At 32.6% G+C, this 22901-nt stretch overlaps 1 protein-coding gene across 1 annotated transcript; it reads left to right on the plus strand.

The window, feature by feature from the left end:
- Positions 1-4068: 4068 nt before the first annotated feature.
- On the plus strand, positions 4069-16957 carry LOC145334475 (uncharacterized). Its single transcript, XM_080179938.1, has 15 exons — positions 4069-4183; positions 5066-5152; positions 5422-5485; positions 6681-6773; positions 7234-7347; positions 8288-8390; positions 8920-9037; positions 9438-9483; positions 10021-10100; positions 10351-10413; positions 10841-10909; positions 15126-15204; positions 15800-15877; positions 16182-16258; positions 16858-16957. Exons 1-15 carry the CDS (start codon positions 4116-4118, stop codon positions 16955-16957), a joined length of 1239 nt encoding a protein of 412 aa, XP_080036064.1. The 5' UTR covers positions 4069-4115.
- The last annotated feature ends 5944 nt before the right edge of the window (positions 16958-22901 follow it).

A 22901-nucleotide genomic window follows, 5' to 3' on the forward strand; every position in this document is an offset into this window, starting at 1 on the left:
TGATGATTGCTGTAGTAGTTAGATACGATTTAGAAAGCGTAGCAACTATTAATCAACCAATAATGTCCGTACGTCCATTTTAAACTCGACGATTCTTAACTTTTTTAACAACAAGTTTTTATATGATATAATTATCCGATTGATCTGATTTTTGGAATACAGATTCTAGGACAAAAAAAGTACAATGTTAGAAGCGAAGCATCTCTATAATCAAGTCCTAAAAATGTAAGTATGTCCTTCAACATAATCCTTTATTTATTCAGCTTTTCAACAAATTTACTTAAAATTTTTTACGCCTCTACATTTCTCTACAAGTGTTAATGTTCGTTTGTTCTAACGTTTTATTTCATAGCTTCGCTTTTATGGATGTTGCCATCCTTGTTTTTTACTATTTCTTTGATTGCAATGTTTTTCTACAGCAAACAAAATAAAAACGGATACAGGAGGGGGAAACTTTAAGCTGATGTGCTGAACTTTAATTTCCAAATGTGTACGCAGTTTCCGCGGTGTTTCCAAATCCTATATCAATATTTACTACTAGCTAAAAAGGATTTATTTTTGGAAGTTTGAAGCTATTTTACCTTGTAGTAAATATTGAGATAGGATGAGGAAACAGCGTACACATTTGGAAATTAAAATTAAGCACATCTTGAAGCTTCGTATCAACTTTTAAAAAAGATTACTCCCTGTTAGAAGTTTGATACTATTATTTAAAATAATAGTTATTTATCGCATCGTATTATAGACAAAAACAGCTGTCCGCTGATTTTAAAATGAAAAATTGTAAGGTTTAAACTTGTTTTATTAGCCCCAAGGGGCGGCCTGGTCTTATTAAACTGGTATTTAATGTTTTTTATCTTAATATTCGTGGAAAATTGTCTGTAATATAATTCTATTTATAATTTTTCAATATGGCTGATAACCAGTTCTAATCCAGCGGTTATCAATCGGCTTCTAACTTAAGTCATACTGGAAAGTACAATACATTTCTATAAATGACAGCGTATCTGTTTGATGTCGGGTATACGTCATACTAGAGACGTAAAAATTGGTAACTGCTACAACAATGTCTTGGTGTAAAAACAGGCATCTTAATTGAAATGTACAGTAAGGACATCCAGACAAAGGGTTCGTTGTCTGTTGGACGTAACTCAATCTAATATCCATTGATGTTTAAATTCACTCTTATAAAACATTCAGATCTTACACCAGTCTATCATGTACTCTATTAAAGTGAAACCTTTAGCTGGCTATAATAACGATCCAACCCCATCCCCTGACAAAATATCCAAGTATATTGTATATCCATTCATGTTAGACTTGGTCATTGGTTATGTCATGAACTCGCATTGATATTTCTTATCAACACTAGAAGTGAGATTTTAACAGGGTAAGCTCTCGACAAGGGAAATATCCTTTTTGTAAATACACCACACTTTACTTTGGGGGTTCCATGACTACCGCTAATGTGTAATAATAGACTGAAAGGTTGGGGGTAAAGGGGTGTTTACCACCCTCAAAGTTTAAAACTTTAATTTTCTGACATTCATAGTCTAATAAAAAAGTCCCAAAATAGTTGTGATTAACTACACATACCTGTATCTTGTTTTAAAAGATTAATAAAAAAACAATTTTTAATTTTAAAACCTTTAGAAAAACTTTTGGATTTCTTTATCTTTAGACGCGGCTTTAAATTACTGAAATAAATAAAGGATTATTAAAATGAGGATTAAACAAGAATGACAACATCCATAAAATCGAAGCTCTGAAACGGTAAGACAAACGAACATCAACACTTGTAGATTGTCCGAACTAAATAATCAGAATTATAAATTATAATTCGAAGCAAAGTTTTAAGTAAATTAAGAAAAACTACTTAAATACAGGATAATTTTTATGGACATACTTACATTTTTAGGACTTGATTATAGAGATGCATAGCTGATAACATTGTACTTTGTATTAAAAAAATCAGACTAATTAATTTTATAATTTTATCACTTAAGAATTTGTTGTTAAAAAGCAACATGTTTAAAATGGTTGTACGGACTTTCTGTTAACGATTATAGAGTTGCTTCGCTTTCTAGTAATTCGTACCTAACTCCTATAGGAATCATCATGTAAAGTCGATAGGACAATTCTAACACGCCTAAATTAACGAAAAGAGCTATCCGTTTCGACCCTAATTATAGAAAAGCTTCGCTTTTAAAAAATGATATACTAAATATATTATAAATGTTAAGGAGTTGAAAAATAATCTAAATTAAAACGGCCAAAAAGTACAATATTTTCATGTTAGAAATGAACATACTGACTTTATGGTACAGATTATAAATCATAATAAATTGTGCCTTAATGTACAGTAATCATTATACTAAGTTTTATATTAAGTTCGATGCATGCCGAAACTAACGTAATAAGCTATCCGTTACGAAATACTTATCTTAAATTTAGCTTTAAATAACCCTGAGAAAGCAAGTAACAGAGCAGCCCCGCTACCAAATGATACATGTTGCATAATTATTCCCCCCCCCCCCCCATAGACAACCACTATAGTGTCATTGCTCAGGGAGGAAGGGGACAATGGGCTGTTTATTACACTAGTCCCCAAAGTTTTTCAATATTTTTTTCTTATTAGTTGGTTCAACAACTTTGGAGACTTTTATTGAATTTTTAATGGTTGGTTCATTAAGTTGAGTGTTCAAATATGTCAACCACTAATTTTAATCTCCAAAAAAAGGTTATTTTTTGTATCATCAGAGGGAATATACATTGATTTATTGGCCATTGTCCTATCCTTTAAATCTCTGGTCATTGCTACGCTACCTCCCTCCGGACAAATTTAAAAATTCCCTCGCCAATAAATATAGAAAGTCTAGATCCCTCATCACGTAATTGTACCAATAGGAACACAGGGTAGAAGCAATCAAACATTAAAGTAAAACAATAGAGTAAATAACTGCATGTCCCCACCCCGTGGACCTTGTTCCCACCTTCAATTGGGTCTTTGACTATCATCCAATAGCGTCGGAAATAATAACACAGCCAAGTTACTACAAAGGAGCAAAAAGCAATTTTCTAGCAGACGAAAAGGTCCTCAGTGGTAGTTATCTGGATTCTATAATTATTAATCCGACAGTATCTTTGTCTGTTATAAGTTCCTTTTTTAAGTTTGACGGATTTTTGTGTCTGATTGATGATCTAGGTTAGTAAATCTATTCCCTCCTCCCACTTTAAATATATGTGAGTCAAATATTTTGTTTAATCAATAAAGAAATATACTATTACATTTTCATATATTTAAAGGAGTAAAGTTTTTGATTTTTTACAAGTGATACAACGTTAAATATCTACTTTTTGTTTACAGCGAAGTTTTTGTATAATTAGAGTCGGTCCGTACGTAAGTCCTATACAGACATGCAGCTCTTATCGTTGATTTAGTTAGAATGGTCATACCGATTTCATACTTAGTGATTTCTGCACAATTAGGTATAATTAAACACTTTGATAATCTCAAAGAAACATAAATTAAAATATCGCGACAATTTACTATATTACACCATTGAACCTAAAAAAAACATCCATAAAAGCAGAGCTCTAGAATCAGAAGAAATGACAAACAAACAATTACTATTGAAGAATGTCAGAACTTAAAAAAGAACATTAATTTGTAAGTTTGAACAAAATTGTACATAAGTTTGTTGGTGTAAGTACAGGATACAGTAAAAAGACATACTTTTATTTTTAGGATTTTATTATAGAGATGCCTCGCCTATAATATTGTACCTTGATGTCCTTGGAAAAAAATACAATGTTATACCTTGATCCTAGGAAAACAATGCAAAATGTTTTAAATGGACGTACAGACTTTCTAATTACGGTTATAGAGTTGTTACACTTCCCAAATCATACCTTAATGTTATGGGAATTATCATGCAAATTTTGAAATCGACAGACAATTCGAACACGTATAAATTAACGAAAATAGCTAACCTTCACGGACGTACAGACCGACCCTAACAATAGAAAGCTTCGTTTTAAAAACGTAGCTACATAATACAATTATTCAGATATAATGAATTAACAAAAAGATTAAAAAATAGTGAAGCTTAAAAATGGACGAGTTATTGACGCGAGAAAAAGAGTTGATGAAACTAAATGCTGAAATTGATCATAAAACAAGGTAATTAAATTTTCTCGTATTCATTCGAATCCGGTGGATAGGAACCGGTTCTCATCCATACGAAAAACTATGTCTAGCATCGTATTATAAACGGCTTTCTACTAATATAGAAATGTACAATCATAAGATTAAAACCAGTTTTTAGCCGGTGCCTTCGGCACCTCGGGGCTAAAAAAACTAGTTTTAATCTTATAATTTTACTTTCTATATCCGCGGAAAGCCGTTTATAATACGATGCGGGAAATAACTATTCTAGTATGGCTTCGAAACCGATTAATATCTGCTGGACTAGAACCGGTTCTCAGCCATACTGAAAAATATGTATCCGTATTGTATTGTGGAAAAATCATAAAAATATTACAAGTTTTGTTAGCCCGGGACTCCGGCCCCTCATTTTAATCTCCGCGGAAAGCTATATTACGATGCGATAAACAACTAATACAGGAAGGGTGCTGCCATTTCTGACAAGTTTCACAGTTTCTCTCTCAAATTAGCTGGAGTCGATACAAAGCCTGCCACAGTTACTTTACTTATATTATTACTTGGATGTTGCACCAGATTTTCATGTTCTCTGATAAAGTTATACTCGCAGCTGGCTAAAATAACGACACCCCCCACCCCATCCACCCTTTACCCTTTTTTCAAATATATACAATAATTCCCTCTCCCTTGGTTATGTTAGATATTGCAGGGGCGTCCAAGATTTTTTTTTTGGGGGGGGGGTAAAAAGTTTTTAAGGGGGGGGAGTAATTCGATTTTGGTATGCCATTGGTAATTTATTCTTGTGTTAGCCTATCATTGGTCATTTGTATTGTATTGCGTCATTTTTTAAAGGCACTATAAAGAGCATCTTAAAAACTTATCACGTATGTATTTTTCCAGTACTCCTGTTCATGAAGGTCAGAAGAAAAAGAAACCCACACTGAAAACCCGCCTACCAAAACCCACAGCCACAATAAAAACACCAAGGTTTAAATTTTTTACAGTATTGCTTGGAAACTGATTGTTATCCGCTGGATTATAACCGGTTCTCAGACATTAATCATGTATCCTATTGTATTATTGCCAGTTTTCTACAAATAATAAAAAAAATTAATAATACCTACCAGTTTCTTTTCTTTTAAAAACTTAAATTGAAAATGTGGCAGGGTCGAATTACCCTCAGCCCCTTGAAGACTCTAGCTTGCTTTCAAGATATAATATGATATTTTATTTATACATTTAATTATTTTCTTTAGACCAGGGAGTAAGGGATTGGCAAAAGAACAACCAGAAGTACATTTCTCAGAGGATTGTCAAAAGGTTAATTTGTAGTAGCGAAACTATTTTATAACTGCGGTAGGTCTGTAATAACATATATAAAAAAGCTTGGTAAAATATTTAACAGGAAAGAAAATAAGGCAATCATTTTGGTGGTTGAAACTGAATGAACCAACCAAACAAAAATAAGGCAATCATTTTATTGGTTGAAACTTAATGAACCAATCAAAATCTAATAAAAGTTCCCAAGGATGTCGAGCCAACGAATAAGGAAACTTTGGGTACTAGTTTATTACACAGCCCAATATCCCCCCCCTGCTAAATATTAATTAAGAGATTTTAAGGAAAAAAAGACATTAATGGACATTTTTTATTACGTTAAACAAAATTACCTATTCCTTATGATGTAGTTATTAGTGAACAAGGATGACAACATCTATAAGTAGTGAAGCATAAACAATTAAAAAAGAATTTAGATATTAGTTGTCAAAAGCATGTATATTAGGAAAAAATCACGAAACCTTTTCAACATTTGTTTTTAATTTCTTAATATTTATTTATATTTCAGTACTATGACTAACAGACTGACGGTCAAAGTAAATTACATACTGGATGCTCAGAACAACGGAAAATTTAATTTTGATATTTTTAACTACAAAAACTAAAAAAACGGACCATAAACACCAAAGATATGAAGAAGAATGTGAAAAATATAAAAATAGCCAAAAACCTGCAAAAAAGGCAGTCTGACCGCCATTGATGTGTTCTTGAAACGAAAGGAAATTTAATTTTGATATCTATAACTGAAAAACTGGGCCATAAACACCAAAGATATGGAGAAAAATGTGAAAAATACATCAATAGCCTAAAACCTGCTAAAAAGCGGTCCTATCGCCATTGATGTTTTATAGTTAATTGTGCTCCTTGATAATGGAAATTTTGTCAAAAAATTTCAGCCTTTTATCTTTTATAGGAGCCGAGAAAATCACGTTTCCCCCAAACTAAGACGGACAGACGGACATTTCAAATTATAGAGTAGCTTCGCTACTAAAAAGTTTGGGCACTAACGAGTTTTATAAACCAATGAGTGATCGTATTAATAAAACTTATGTATCAGTCTTATTTACAGTCTAATATCCCCTCCCTCCCTGCATTTTATCAAATTTTCATAGTTGACAGGAGGGGAGAGTGAGGTTTGATTAACAACCCGTAATCATTGGATATGATCAAATTTTAGAATGAAGAATCTGACTCTAGTTTTGTATGGGCCCCCCTGCCAATGAACTCAACCCTGCAAAATGGATATATTTGGGCTCCTATTGATGCACAGGTTAAGTTAATTTCCTTGTTATGTTATTTTTACAAATCTCAGTTTACTTTACTATGTCTGTGTGCCTGACTATATGAATAATTGAATATCTCAACTTTCTTAGTTTTGAAAGACATTATATACATAACAAATTCTCTAGCATGGCAAAATTTTAAAAACATTAAATGATTTACTCATATTAATATTGATAAACTTTAATATTTTACTTTTGTATTATAAACACTAGCAACCACGCTCCTAGTACCTAGACAAAGAAGGGGGGAGGGGGGCAGTTAGAACCTTTCTAAGACTTAAATTGACTAATAAAGCACCTTAAAACCAGCCCGAAGCACATATGAAGCTGTCTTTTGATTAAGAATACCATTAGTTTAGTAGTAAATGAGATCTTAATAACAAATAACAAAGTTTTGACCTAAAAATGACAATATTCCACCATCATTAATGTTATTTTCTTTTTTAGGATGAGGTAAACTCTCTGAACTCATGTATCCTCCAGAATACAAATGGAGTGTCTCAACCCCCTCCACCCGCCCAACATCCCACCTCAACTAAATCTCACAAGACAAACAAAAAGGTAGGGTAACTTTTAGCTAACTTTTTACCATAAAAATGGATATATAGTACGCTGATAAGCAAATATGCAAATACAGTCCTCAGATATAGGTTGATATATTCCTCCATGGTCAGAGGAATGGATGGGGTATGTTCATAAGGGGGGGGGGGGAGATTTCGGGTATCTTTATATTAGCAGTTGGGAGGAACATTTTATCAGAGTATGCGAGAATCTCTACCAATATCCACATGTTCTATATCCATTTCTGTAGATGAACTATGCAAAACACTAAATCCATCTATTAAGGACAAATAAAAGAGTCAGCTGCTAGTAAATTAGTAGCAACCATAAGATACACATGTTGAAAATGTTATTGATGAAATAAATATATATTCAATCAATATTTTTTACCAGGCTGGAATGAACAGATATAATTTTAGGCAATCTATAGTCAAATGCTAGTAAAGTGGTAGCAACCATACCTAATGATAAACATGTTGAAAACGTTATTAATGAAGTCTATCTATATTTAGCCAAGCTGGGATGAACAGATATAATTTTAGGCAATCTATAAATGAGCTACATAAGACACCAAATCTTCTATTTAGGACAAACATAAAGAGTCAGCTGCTAGTAAATTAGTAGCATCCATACCTGAGGATAAACATGTTGAAAGTGTTATTGATGAAATAAATCTATCTATTTAATCTTAGATGGGAAGATATAATTTTAAGCATTCTATAAATAAGCTACGTAAGACAATCAAATCTATCTATTTAGGACAAACATAAAGAGTCAGCTGCTAGTAAAGTGGTAGCAACCATACCTGAGGATAAAATGTTATTGATGAAACAAATATATCTATTTAATTATTAATATTTTGAAACAAACTGGGATGAAAAGATTTAGTTTTAAGCATTCTATAAATGAGCTACGTATGACACTAAATCTATATATTTAGGACAAACATAAAGAGTCAGTTGCTAGTAAAGTAGTAGCAACCATACCTGAGGATAAACAGATGGAGGACGAGGCTACTGCAGCTGATGCTAGAGCTTATTCAGGTAATATATGCATTTTATAATTGATTATTGAATATCAAAGATTTCGAGATATTTACTAACACCCCCCCCCCCCCCCTCATAAATGTCAGTAATCTTTTTATCAAAAAGTGAGAATCCTCTTTCTTTCCAGTATGGCTTCAAAACCGATTAATATTTGATGGATTATAACCGTATCACATTATCAATTCTCATCCATACTGAAAAATCATGTATATTATCGTATTACAGACAATTTTCCACGTATATTAGAATAAAAATATTAAGAGTAATACTAGTTTTGTTAGCCCTGAAGGGCCAAATGCCCGAGCTAACTAAACTTTAATATTCTTTTAGTTTTTCATTTAATATCCTAGGAAAGCTTTCTATAATACGATTAGATAAATAACTATTAAGATTAAGTGTGTTGAACTGAAAAAAAACTATATTGTATACTAATTTAATATAAGCTTATTCATATAATAGTTATACAACTTTGTTTTCAAATTTAGTTTTGTATTTTGTAGTAATAGTTAAATTTTAACTAATTTAGAATCAATAAACGGTGATGACTATGGCGATAAGGTACTAATCAGCCGAACAGATCAGACACAGATTAAAATTCTAAGCCTAAAGCTCAAATCATTTGAAACTCAACTTGAAAAAATGAGGTAAATTATTTTCATTTTTAAGCTTTATTCATCGAGCATAGAATCCCCCGTATTTGTAAATCTATGAGTTTGAATCTCTGCTCATCACCACGTCTTAACCAAAGACGTTATAAATAGTTACTACTGCTGCTATTTCATATGGGCAACATTAAAAGACAAAGTAGGGGCAATGCCTAGGCCCAAAACCGGCCCCACTCATTACCACCGACAGTTAAGAAGGTCGTGCAATCAAAGAGTTGATTGTCTATACTAATGGGTGTTACTTAACCTAATACCCTTCAGACAGAAAAGGAATGATTTGGCTCCCCTTAGTTATCCTAGATTGTAGGACCTGACATTATAGTGACATGGACAGCAGCCGAAGCCAATTAGTAATTTATACCTTTTATGAATTTTTTAGGGAAGAATATGGAGAGCTTTACCAATCCAGAGAAACTTTAGAAAAGGTAAAAATTTAAATTATCCTAAATCAACTATTTAATTCTCATCTTAAGTACAAAGGATGCATATAAAACTTTAGGATAGTCCACTTAAAAACTCATTGAATTGAAAACTATCTTTGATGCAAGCTGAGAATTTATTCAGCATGTCCCTTGGTTAGGGGAAGCTATAAAAAATTCTAGACATTTATGTTTAATACAAGTTTTCATACCATACTATATGACCAACATATGGACGATCATTACGTAGCTATATAGAAAGGGGCTTCTACAAATGTTGAATACAAATGTTGGTAGACTGACATTAGATTAAAGCACTAAAAGGACAAGGGGTTAAATAACTAAGTCCCCTTCCCAAGGACCTTGTGATGACTCTCATTTGGATCTTTGAAAATCAACCAATAGTGTCAGGAATATTAACTCAACCGAGAAGCAGAAAACAATTTGCTAGCAGACGAAAATTGTCCTTGGAAAAGGGGGGCAATAGCTATCTATATATACATCTATACTATAGATCTGTTAAATTAACAACACTTTTTGTAGGAAAACCGTAATCTTGACGAGCAAAGACGACGTTTAGAGTCAACAAACAGAGGCCTTATGAATCAAATTGACAAAACAAAGTAAGTGGTTGTTAGACAAGAAACTAAACTATGCTTTTTTTTTATAGTGAGACGTCTTTATTATTAACTTTGTCAGTTTGTCCCTCGGTCTGTCCAGAAATATGTTTTTCTATGCTGCTAATCAAGGTAAAATGTAAAAAATTAAAAGACCCAATTGAAGGTCAGCATAGGGTCCACGGGGTGGGGTAATACAGTTATTTAAACCTTTCCCCCTCTATTGTTTTACTTTAATTTTTGGATATATTTTTAGAGTTGAAATAGCTGACATGAAGTTAAGAGTTCAAACAACAGAGGAAGAGAATATGATTCTAAAGTAAGTAAATAAAAATTCAAAAACAATCATGAAAATATTTTGGCAAACCTTTATGGATTTAGATTTAAGAATTGTAGCTACTCTACAAGTCACCTGTGTGGTTTTATCTATTTGTCTACTGCTACCAGGAATATTTAGGTGTAAGACTAATGTTGATAAACAAAATTACCTCTTCTGTATATAATTATTATTATTTGATAAAAAGTCAGGATACTTTTTGATTGAAAATATCCAATCAAAATTCAATAGAAGTTACCCAACTTTTTGAGCCAACAAAACCCGAAGGATTGAAGGCATTAGCTAACAAAACTGGTATTAATTTTAGAAACATTTTATATTCGTAGAAAATTGTCTGTTATACGATGCTATACAAGATTTTTCAGAGAACTGGTTTCGAAGCCATACTAAAATTATTGTTTTTGATTAGAAAAGAGTTGGATGAAGCTAAAAAGGAAAATAAGAAAAATCTCAGCAAGAAAAGTTCTTCAGATGTTAGGTAAGAATAAAAGGTGCTTTCCTTCAAAGTATATCGGGCACTGAACTCACCCCACCTCCTTCTTTTTTTTCCTATTCCGAACTTCTGCGGGGCATATATCTGCGGTAGAATAACCCTGCCAAGCTAAACAGTCCCCAAAATAACCTAATTTAACCTGGCGTAAAATAATAAGATTCTGTGCTTTACAAATCACTTTGAGGAAAACTGCCGAATAACAATGGACGTCTTTGAAATGGTCATGTTTTTACCTTCTTAGGCTTTTTAAAGGATTTGTAACTCAATCAGGAATGGCAAAGAATACTTATTTACTAAGTATATTTGCGATAACTTTTATTTAATAGATTCTTCCAATTTTTAACATTTACAAAATGGCCTGCTTTATTGCTTCAAGATCCATGTCAGATCTATATAGGAAATAAATGTCTATATATGAGCTCAAGTCTTCCAAGGGATGAATGTTTATAACTCATAGTGCTCCAATAATCCATAATTAACTCTCATTGCCCAGAACGATAAGACCTAATATTTTACTTTATTAAGAATAAATTCATTTTTTTAATTTCATGTTGCTATTTACATAATATTGAAGTATTTAATTACTATTCTTAAAACAGAAAATTTAAATTCATAATATAGTAAATTTAAGAAAACTTAATTTTAAAATAAATTGCTTCTAGCGCCACTTTTAGTGTGTTCAGATTTACAAACAAAAATTAAAAACATTTTAACCCTTTCATGACGGTTATATAAAAAAATATATATTGGAAAATAAATTCCATAATTCAAATTGCATTTTTGAAAGAATGAAAAAGCATTGTTATAAATACATATCTGAAGATTAAATAAAGAAATCAAAAGAAAAATGGAAGAAAAAGCAAGTGTGAGAGAGATTAAAAAAAACAAGAAAACGCTATTACGTTCATAGTATCAAAGGCTTTTATCCTTATAATAAAGTAACAGGATGTTTGTGTGTCTGTGTGTTTGTGTGTTTATGTGTTTGTGTGTTTGTGTGTTTGTACCGAAGGATCTCGCTAACCGCTAAACCGATCGGGTTCTCCTTAACAGGGTAGATTCTCATATGTCCCGGGAAGGTTTATAACTATTTTGGGGGAGGGTACCACCACCCTCCCTAGAGAAATTAAATTTTTTTAAAATTTCTCAATTTTAGAAAGAGAGTTCAACGAAAAACAAACATCAAACGTAATTTTTTTTTACTTTTTCTTTTAAAATCTAAAATAAAAAATTGAATTATTATATTCGACTCTCTCCTCCTCAAGTGCCCCTAGAGGCCTCTAGGGGCGTAGCCGCTAGTTATAAAATAGATAACTAAAATCAGCCGGACAGAAATTCTAACGTAAGTAGTTAAACTTGAAGTAATCTTTATATGCAAATTAATATACTTATATTTATTTTCTAATTATATTTCCCCTGTGAATATACAGTGACCCCCCCCCCCCCCTAAAAAAGGGCATAGGAATTGTCAGGGAAATTTTAACAAAATCCATATTTCTAATTCTGAATAAAAAAATGCATACCTAGCGGATGCGTACCTAGCATCCAGGGGCTCGGTAATTAAAGGGGCAGAAAATGGCTAGAAAAAATAGCTTAAAACCATCTGAAAATAAAATAGCCTTATTAAATAATTATTAAATAGCCTCATGAGACCTATTTGAATCTTACCTAAAATTATGAACCCAATCGCTTTAGTAATTATTGAGATTTAAACCTTCAGACAAAAAAAAACTTTATATATTATTAGCGTTTGCCCCTTTATTATCTACGGACTAGAAAAAAAGCTTAAACCCATCCCAAGACTTAAATCTAAAAATTAAATAGCCTAAAACCATCAAGGGACCGATGTTAAGTTTATATAAAATAGAAAACCCAATCAGTTAAGTAGATTAGATATTAAGAATAAGACATTGAAATCAAATTGACAATATATTTACAAACAAAAATATTTTTATTAGTTATTTATTGTTGTATGTTGTAAATCATACAAAACTTGAATAGAAGCTAAGATAATAAAGTCTTCCCTGGAAATACTAAAAACTATACTGACAGGCCGACGGTAAAAATGTGTGGCCGACTACTGCAGACAGACTGACCGGCCAATTAAGATGTAGAGTAGGTGCTCATCGCCCTGTAAAATTTTACCCGGGAAAAAATCATCTTTCTATCAATCAAATGACCATCAGAGCATTACCGATAGACTGACAGACCAGGTAAATTATATAATGGATGCTTATTTGTAAAGAAGAACCATATCTATTCTGCGTTTATAGAGATCTTTAAATACAGACACACACACACACAGCGAGATCCTGTTACTTTATTTTATGGGCTAGAGGCTAGAATCTTCAATAAAAGAAAAGGCACATTTCCCTACAGAAATTGATGTCATATGGAGGGTTACATACAGACTAACCGACTAAATAAGGTAGTGAGTAGATATTCATTTCTTAGGAAAATCTTCTCTAGAAAAAATCTATCGTCTATCTAATTTAGCATTTGATAAATAAAATTTTTACATTTTAAATTAAATGCCTTGCAGGGTATTTCCGACAGGCTGACGGAATAAGTAAATCACATATTGGATGCTCAAAGGTATAGAGTATTAAAGCCGTCTATCTTTAATAGCAGTTGAAGAATTATGTTTTACCCTCAGACGGACATTTCTAATTATAGAGGTGCTTCGCGTTAAAAATTTTTATAATAATTAAGCAAGGACAGCCAAAGTAAGGTTTAGGGTGCTTTCCCATATCGAGTACATATCAAGCATTGAAAATACACTTCCATATTTTAAAAATAAATTGTAAATTAGAAGGGATATGTTTTTCCCATAAGCCTAACTCTTGCAGGGGGCCCTAACCCAACGAGGTTTACACTTGATGTGTCTTTACTCTTGATAGGATTAATTATAGAATATATAGTAAGAGATATAAGTTTTCCGGAATTGTAATCTAGGGAGTAGATTTGAAATCTGCATCAAATTTTAAGGATTTTTTATAAAATTCGTTTTTTGTATAATTCTTTATCTAAAAGTGGAAATACAAATTAAGTTAATTAATTTTGGCATCTGTGATTGGTGGATTTAAAAAATCTGCGCTCTGATTGGATGTCGTACATCATTCAACCAATTAGAGCGCAGGTAGTTTAAAATCCACCTATCCTATTGGTCAAAATTAATTAACTTAAAATGTATTTTCGCTTTTAGATAAAGAATTTTACAAAAAACGAATTTTATAAAAAATCCTTAAAATTTGATGCAGAGTTCAAATCTACTCCCTAGATTACAATTCCGGAAAACTTCTAAGAAATTTTAAAGCTTAACAAGGATGACATCATTTATAAGTCCTTAGTAAAGCTAAAAAATATGGAAAGGTTTACAATAGAATTTATACAATATCTTTGATAGTAGATGCATATCAAACCATTCCAACAGACGGACGGACAAAGTAAGTTTTATACTGAATGATCATCAGCATGGGGATGTTTTTTTTAATTCCAGCCATTTATCTTTAATAACTGAAGAGAAATTCAAGTTTACTCCTTTACGGTTTCTTACAGACAGACAGACATTTCAATTAGAGTACAAAGAAACATATGATAACATCCATAAACTTTGTGAAGTTAATAAAAATCTAATAAGATAGAAAATGTGGTTAAAACATTAGATGTCAATAGAAATATATACAGTAAACTTTAAACATACATCTCTAAAACCATAAAAATCTAATTACTAAAACTTTAGCATAATGGACGGACTGAATGACAAAGTTAATTAAATATATGATGCTTTTTAGTCAGCGAAATCCTCACAGACAAATTTGCTTTCTATTTTTATTTTAAAGTAAAACATAATTCTGATTGTACCAGACAGACATACAAAGTTCATGTAAGATTTTCCGCTAAAATATTTTTTTTAGTAGAGAAGCTACTATATAATTTGAAATATCCCTCTGTTTTTTTCTAATAACCCGGACCCTAAGGCGGCCTAAGGCCGCTTTGTCACTTGTATGTTAATATGCTAAGAATCTAAAAATTTGTCGTTTTATTGCTTCTTTTAGTTAGTTAGGTTAATTAGAGTATATATTAGGATAGACCTACAGGGTTAGAGCGAGATAAAGATTTTCTAAATCCGAAGCATATTATCATTACTAACAATATATTTTGTTAAGTTCTCATGAACCATATTACCCTTGTTTCATTAAAGGTTGAACAGAGCATTAGAAGAGGCAAACAAACTGAGAGGAGAATTGAATGCGGCTGAGAGAGAAAAGAAAGAAGCAAAGGTTTGTATTGTCCTTGTTTATAAGTAGCGCAGCTACTCTATAATCTATGTATGTCTTTACGTCGAATTGACTGTATAGCTTTTAAAAATCAAAGAGTTTGCACATTTTACTCTCAAATTCTCACATTTGTTGCCCTGAAAATTTTTTAAATAAAAAGGGTAATTTAAGTATCTAGTTCGTCAATTTCCCTGGAAACACAGTTTGCAGCATCTACCCAGCTTCTTTAAGTACGATTGCTATTTTTATTAGGTTTAGAAATACTGTTTTATTGTTTAATTTTAATATAAATCCAGAAGTAGAAGTAGAAAATAAAACAAAAAGTTGATACATTTGTGTTCACATTAAAGCTAATCACAAAAGAAGATACGGTAATCTAATGAAAATTTCTGAAGTAAGGCTTAGAATAGTTATTTCTCGCATCGTATTATAAACGGATATAAAATGTACAATTAAAAGATTAAAACCAGTTCTTCTAGCCCCGAGGTTCCGAAGGCACGGGCTGAAAAAACTGGTTTTAATCTTATGATTGTACATTTTTATATTCGTAGAAAACTGGTCATAATACGGTGCTTTTAGTTATGTATACTTATTATAGGAGGGTGGAAAGAAAGCAGTTGACGAATTGACCAACAAGAACAAATTCTTAGAGAAGCAGCGAAATGAACTTTTACAGGTTAATCATCCCTACATAAAAATAACAAGATGTCTGTCTGTCTGTGTGTAGCGAATGATCTCGCTAACATCAGAACTAATATGGAACTATTTGTAGAACCAGGGAAGTTGGCTAACTATTTTCGTGGAGGGTAGCACCACCCTCAAATTACTACTAGAAAAAAATCGCCCCTCTTGCTAAAAAATGTTTGCATAGCAAAATAAGACAAAAACATTTTCGCTTTTGAGCTTTTTAAAACAAAATTTTAACCACCTTTTCAAGTTATATTTAAATATAGATATAGTGATTAATAATCCATTTCTAGGGATTTAAGAAACAAATGGAACTGATTGACGTTCTCAAACGGCAGAAACTTCACTTAGAAGCCGCTCATGTTTTGAGGTAATATAATACAAATGACTAATGATAGGCCGATACACAGACTGAATTACCAATGACAGGCCAGAAAACATTTAATTGTCCAATGGTAGGCCAGTATGTCATTTTTACTGGTACTTTTAAAAGCTTCGTCGTTTTTTAGAAGCGAAGCTTCTTTATAATTCACTTTCACTGTTTGTCAGTCAGTCAATCCGAAACGGTATTGGGTAAATGTGTTGTGGTTTGCTATAATTTATGACAGCTAATTTTTGTGTGTAAAGATTCCCTATTCAAATAAACTTCTAGTATATAATTCACTTAGTCCGTCGGTCTAATTTTTTTGTGCTTTTTTTGTGCTTTGCTACTTATTGATGATCATATGTTAGGTACTAAAATTAAATAATAGAGGGGGCAGGGGTTAAATAACTGTATGTCCGCACCCCGTGGACCCTTTGCCGACTTTCAATTGGGTCTTTGAATATCAGCCAAAAGCGTTTGAAATATTAGCACAACCAAGTTGCTACAAAAGAGCAGAAAATTAGCTAGAAGACGTGAAAGGTCCCCAACACTGGTTCCAGGTATTTATCTGGATTATATATCTATACTTATACATTTATTTTTAGGTACACAGAAGAGGAGTTCATGCAAACTCTGGACTGGAAACCTGGTCAACCAAGGAAAAGTTCATATATCAATAATTATAGAATTCATATTTTTTCCTGATTGGGTTGCAAGTCTATCTATCTTTTCACAATTTTAACACAATTTGGGCTTTGTCTATCTTTCACTTTTAATTTATCTTTTACTTTAATAAAAAGAAAAAATACAATTTTTATTCTTTGGTAAGAAGTTATTTTAATCCAGAGGCGATTTCTATGTGGCGATACCCTCCTCCAAAATAGTTATAAACCTTCTCAGGACCTATGAGAAGTTACATTGCAAAGGAGAACCATATCTACATAACTATTTATTTGACGGCTTTCTTTGAAATTAAAGTTTTTAGCCTCTGGATGGTGGAGGGTCTCCAATTACAATTATTTTTGAGACAACTTTTTTTGGGGGGGAAAGGTATTTTTATAAGGTAAAAATACCCAATACAGCCTAAAACCTCTCTTGAAACTTTCATTAATTTGTAAAAATTGTTTCTGCCATTACGTGATCTTTAGGGACACACATAATCACTTTTCACTGCTTTATATATTAGAATTAAGATATGAACCAAACTTGTTTACAGTGAGGAGCAAACAATCCAGTAATTAAATGTTGTGAATTGAATACAGATTAAAACAGTTATAAAGTAGCCACGCTACAAAAAGACTTTGTACGTTCTAACACTACATAAATGGATATAGGATATAATTATACATGGATATTGTAAAGGGGAATTTTTATCATAAATTGTGGATGCTGATATAGTCCTCAGATATTGGTCAATCCGTTCCTCCATGGTCTTTGGAGGGGATGGGTTTATTAAACCGAGGTTAAAAAAATAGATTTTTTCAATAATTACTCAACAGAATTTTAAAAGTAAGGTGTCAAATTAAAGATCTTACTATTTTTGTTCATACTGGCCATTTTCTTCTTTTATTTTGTTGCGTTTTAGTACCTTAAAACCGACTTAATTATTTTTTTAAAAAACTTAAATTACTTAAAAAATAAGAGGTCTACAAAAAAACCGATTGCATATCTGAATTCTATGAAAAATTTTACATCTACTACTTACTGAAAGAACCGGCTAGCTATCTTAAATAAAAAGCAAAAAAGTTGATACAACTTCTTTGAAAGTTTTAATATTATGTTAATGTTGTATCAGGGCTCGGCAGCAGCGTGTAAGCCTCAGTAAAATCGTTAAATTATAAGTTTCAAATTCAGCTGGATGTCTAATCAAACAATTCATCTTTTTGGAACTTTATTTTTGTTCCACTAGTGGGTTTAAACCTTAGCCTTATGCTCGGCTAATACGCGGCTGCCGAGCCCTCGTTGTAAGTATTTCAAGTGATAACTGAAAATTTAATATAAAAAAGAAACCTCAATAATTTTAAGGAATACTTTAATTAATAGCATCTAACTTTTCCACCAAATAAAATTCATATAAATATTGAGGCAAAAAAAAAATTTTTGACACATGAAACAATATTAAAAAGAAAACGTTACCATTTTGGATCTAGTGCACTTCACAGTGAAATGTTCCTGGTAACGAATACCAAAAAAAAAATCTTTAGAGGCTTGAAAGGCTTAATTAATTCTTTTTCGCGCGTTTATGTGCACTGCGAGATAACTGCTCTTTAATCTAGTAATGACTATTCCAGATCAAATTTAGGCCTTCTTTGTCGGTTACAATTATTTTCGACCATAATCTGTACGTTCCACTGCTTGACTGTTACCAGCCTGTAAAGTTCTTAGATTTTTGTAGATTATCGTTACTTCACCGTGAATTGCGCTAGATTCATTTTTTCTTAAATTTTGTTTAAATTATAAATTGAAGTTGACATTTTTGTAAATTAAATTTTGCTTATGTTTTTGTACAGTGTCGATTCGCTTAACTTTAGTGATTTTTGTATACTTTTATAAATTTTGTATATTAAAATTTTGGATAATTTAAAGAATAAAGCGTTTTATATATATTGTTTGTTTAATTAAATAGGCTTCTCAAAATCCTTTGTAATTGAAAAAACACAGACAGACAATCACCGTTGTACTTTGTGGATATTGAGATCATAAATTGCAGTTGCAAAATCGATATATAATTGCTTGGATGTCGCACCAGATTTTCATGTACTGTAATAATGTGTTACTCACAGCTGGCTAAAATACCCCCCACCCTATCTACTCCCTCCTACTGGATGAAAGAACTGTCCATTAAACAAGGTCTATATTAGCAACCTAACTTGACGACAATTTTTCCCCTGTCAATATATCCACGTATTCTTATTCCATTAGTCGCAAGGCAATATATTATAGTAGAAATGCATTTATATTTATGACTCAATTTTAGTAAGCTTACAAAACAACACAAAATTACTTAATCCGATATATAAACAAGGACAAATACTTTTAATTGTAGCGAAACTGTTTGAAATTATACGCAAATTTATAGGGGCAACTATTGAAAGAAAGTAAAAGAAAGATCTGGCTAATCACTAAACTGATTGAGTTCTTCATTTTACGAAAGCTTCAAATTTGTCACATACGGTCTAATGATGTTTTATTTTATTTCTTGGAATGGTTTTATGCTATTTTCTGCGTTTGCCTTAAGGGCTTCTTGAAGCCTAGAGTCAACACATCGCCTACAAATAAAGTTATAGAAAGGGAATAATTTTTTGGTGGGGTAATATCAGGGAGTAAGGGAGGGGACAATGGGCAATTAATTCAATATAAGAGTTATCAAAGAAAGGGTATGAAATCCAGTTTAATCCAATAAATTTGTAGGAAATTATAAAGGGATTGTTAATTGAATAATATATTTCCATAGCGTCATATAAAGTGAAATCACAACTTGTTTTTGATGAAATATATTGAGGTTTTTTGGTGTGATTTTTATATTAAAAGATTATTGGACCCGGCCAGCTGCTAGCAAGAATATGACTGCCCCTTTTTATTCTGTTTATTTCCCTTGCCCCTTGCCCCCACCTCCCTTCTCCCCGTCTGCTACATTCCAAACTAGCACAACGAATGTTTATTTCCCTTCCCCCCACTTCTCTTATCCCTTCTCCCCGTCTGCAATATTCAAAACATACATAACGAGTAGCGGCATTCTATGCGCAAGTCCCCAAACTCAGTCAGAAACTGCTAAATTCTTGCACATTCCCTTTAAGCCAGTCCCCAAAGTCTGATAATCCTAAAAATTGAATATTCGATCCATTGTCTCCTCCCTTACTCCCTGGGTAATATTTTCGATGAGTGTTTAACTTAATTGGTGAAGGAAGATACCCCTCAAAAACAGCTATAAACTTTCCCTGGACCTATAGCTGTGAATTAAAATCATATCAGTTCTGCAGTTGGCGAAACCCTTCTCTACAGACAAAAAAATTTAAAAGTTGTTTTTCTATTTATTTGGACAAACCCCAAACTGTCCCACTTTGAAAAAGACGATTCAAGTGACGTCATATACATTTAGGGAAGGGGGAAAGAAAATCTCTGCCCTGTTCTCCCATCTCTTTTGAAGAGATTTTCTTCCCCCCTTCCCTTTTTCTTTCCCGAAACGTATATGACGTCACTGGAATCGTCTTTCTCAAAGTGGGACAGTTTGTGGTTAGTCATTTATTTGTTTTCAATTGTTTTGTATGCAGAGAAAATGACTCAATTTTCTTCCCAATTGGGCATCATTTTCAGGGAGGGTGGGACATTTTACTGGAAATCAGGACCGGTTTGGCCGGATATCTGGCCATTTTCAATATCCGGCCGGTTACCGAATATTGAAACTATATGGATACAAGATATCCGGTTATTCAGCCGGATATCTAATAATTTGCCGGATATCCGGCGTTAGCCAGATATCTGGCAATTAGAAATCATCCGGTATCCGGCCCAACCCTACTGGAAATATTATTTTTGAACACACTCTCATACTTGGGCTTTAACACTATGTGTACCTTTATTGAATTGTGATTGGTTGGTTCAATCTATTATTGCCCAAACTTTTCTACAGAAGCTGAAATTTGGCTTCCAGTATCCGCTTGATTAGAACCAATTCTAGGCCACACTGAAAAATCATGTATACCATCGTATAACCGACAATTTTCCACGAATATTAATATTAAAAAGTAATAACAGTTTTGTTAGCCCGGGCCTTTCATTCTAATATTCGCGGAAAGCTGTCTATATTACGATGCGATTAAAAACTATTATTATCATTGGGGATGTCGTTCGGTTCAAATACATAAAAATTACTAATAGTGACAAAATTTTCTTTCGGTGATTTTGAAAAGTAAGCTTTGGAAATTTACAAGTGGATGCGCCCCTAGCATCTTAAGGGTCTGTATTCGCCAAGGGAGGGGGGGGGGGGGATTTGCTTTCCCTTAAAGTAACTATTAAGTATAGAAACCCTTATGAAATTGAAATAAAGTAGCGGGGGTGGGGGTATTTTTACTAACCCCTTCTGTGGGTCCCAAACTATGTCCAGCTATCAATTACCTAAAGTAACCTATAAAAAGTTAGTATATATGCTAAAAGATACTTCAAGTTTGCTAAAAAAAAACAATAACCCCATTTTACCCCATCCCATTTCCTCCTACTGGATGAACGAACTGACCAATACATGAAGTCCACAATAGCAACTTAAATTGACGACAAATTTTCCCTTGACAAAATATCCACATATTCTATTCTGTATCCATTACTGCTAAATTAAAAAGTGAAGTTAAATTACTGAGATGGATCTTTAAATCATTTTAGTGGTGAGCCAGATCAGGGTGAGCTGAATTTCAGCCAATCACAGCGCGGCATTTCATAAAATGCTGTGCTCTCATTGGTGGAAAGTTGGCTCACCCCGATCTGGCACACCACTAAAATTTTTTAAAGATCCAGCTCTGGTCAAAAAATAATATTATATTTTAGCAAATTTTAATTAGCCAGTGGCCCGACTCATATTTGTAATTAGGTTGTGTAAAAATACAGACTGACAGACGTGTTATTAATTACTTGCAGCTTCGTCCCCCAAGAAGCCTCTAGGGGCACTTGATGAGGTGAGATTTGAATCCCAAAACCCATTTAAATTAATGAAGATTTAAAAAAAAACATTTTGTGTGGGAGTGGGCGATTTATTTTGGGAGGGTGGTGGTACTCTAACCCTAAAATAGTTATAACCCTTCCTAGGACCTATGAGATGCTACCCTGTTAAGGGAAACCCGATCGGTTCAGCGGTAAGCGAGATCCTTTGGTACAAACAAACAGACACACAGACGTGTTATTAATTAAAATGATACACTTTACAATTAGGCTAACATAATCACAGACGTATTTTACAGTAAAAATGCAGATTTTCTCATTATGTGTCTGTATTCTATTTTAGTAGCGAAGCTACTCCATAAATCATTATGTCCGTCAGTCAGTCCGAAACGTTATGGGGGAAATGTAATTTTCTCGGCGTCTATTTATAGAAGGCTGAAACTTCTTGTAAACATTCTTATAATTGTGGAGCATAATTATCTGAAAAACATCCATGGCGGTCGGAGTGCTTTATAGCAGGTTTTTGGCTACTTTTTTAGTTTTCACACTTTCCGCCTTGAACATCCAGTATGTAATTTACTTTTGTCAGTCTGTAAGTCATCATACAATATATAAATATTTGAGACAGGTTTCGTGTTTTATTCTCTCCAAAAATTAACTATTGATTTCAACAAATGTCCTTTAAATCTCTTTGACTGCATTCTTATCCATGATTGTTTTGTGCTTTGCTACTTAAGGATGTTGTCATCCTTGTGCTTTCAGTAAAGTAGGGTAGAATTTTATACGAATTCAGGAAAATGTAAAAAAAACAAGTAAATTAATTGAAAAAATATTGATTAATTTTAGCAGTTTTTTGGGATGCTATAGTAGTAAATACTGAGTTACATCCACAATACAAACTAGAACAATGTCTGTCCATCCATCAGTCTGAAGCTGAAGATCGGGGATATAGTAAATATAGATACGGGTCCTTAGGTGATGATAAGTAATTTGGTAGGGG

This window comes from Acartia tonsa, chromosome 12 (genome assembly GCF_053477335.1).
Source record: "Acartia tonsa isolate MP-2025a chromosome 12, ASM5347733v1, whole genome shotgun sequence".
NCBI classification, from domain to species: Eukaryota; Metazoa; Arthropoda; class Copepoda; order Calanoida; family Acartiidae; genus Acartia; species Acartia tonsa.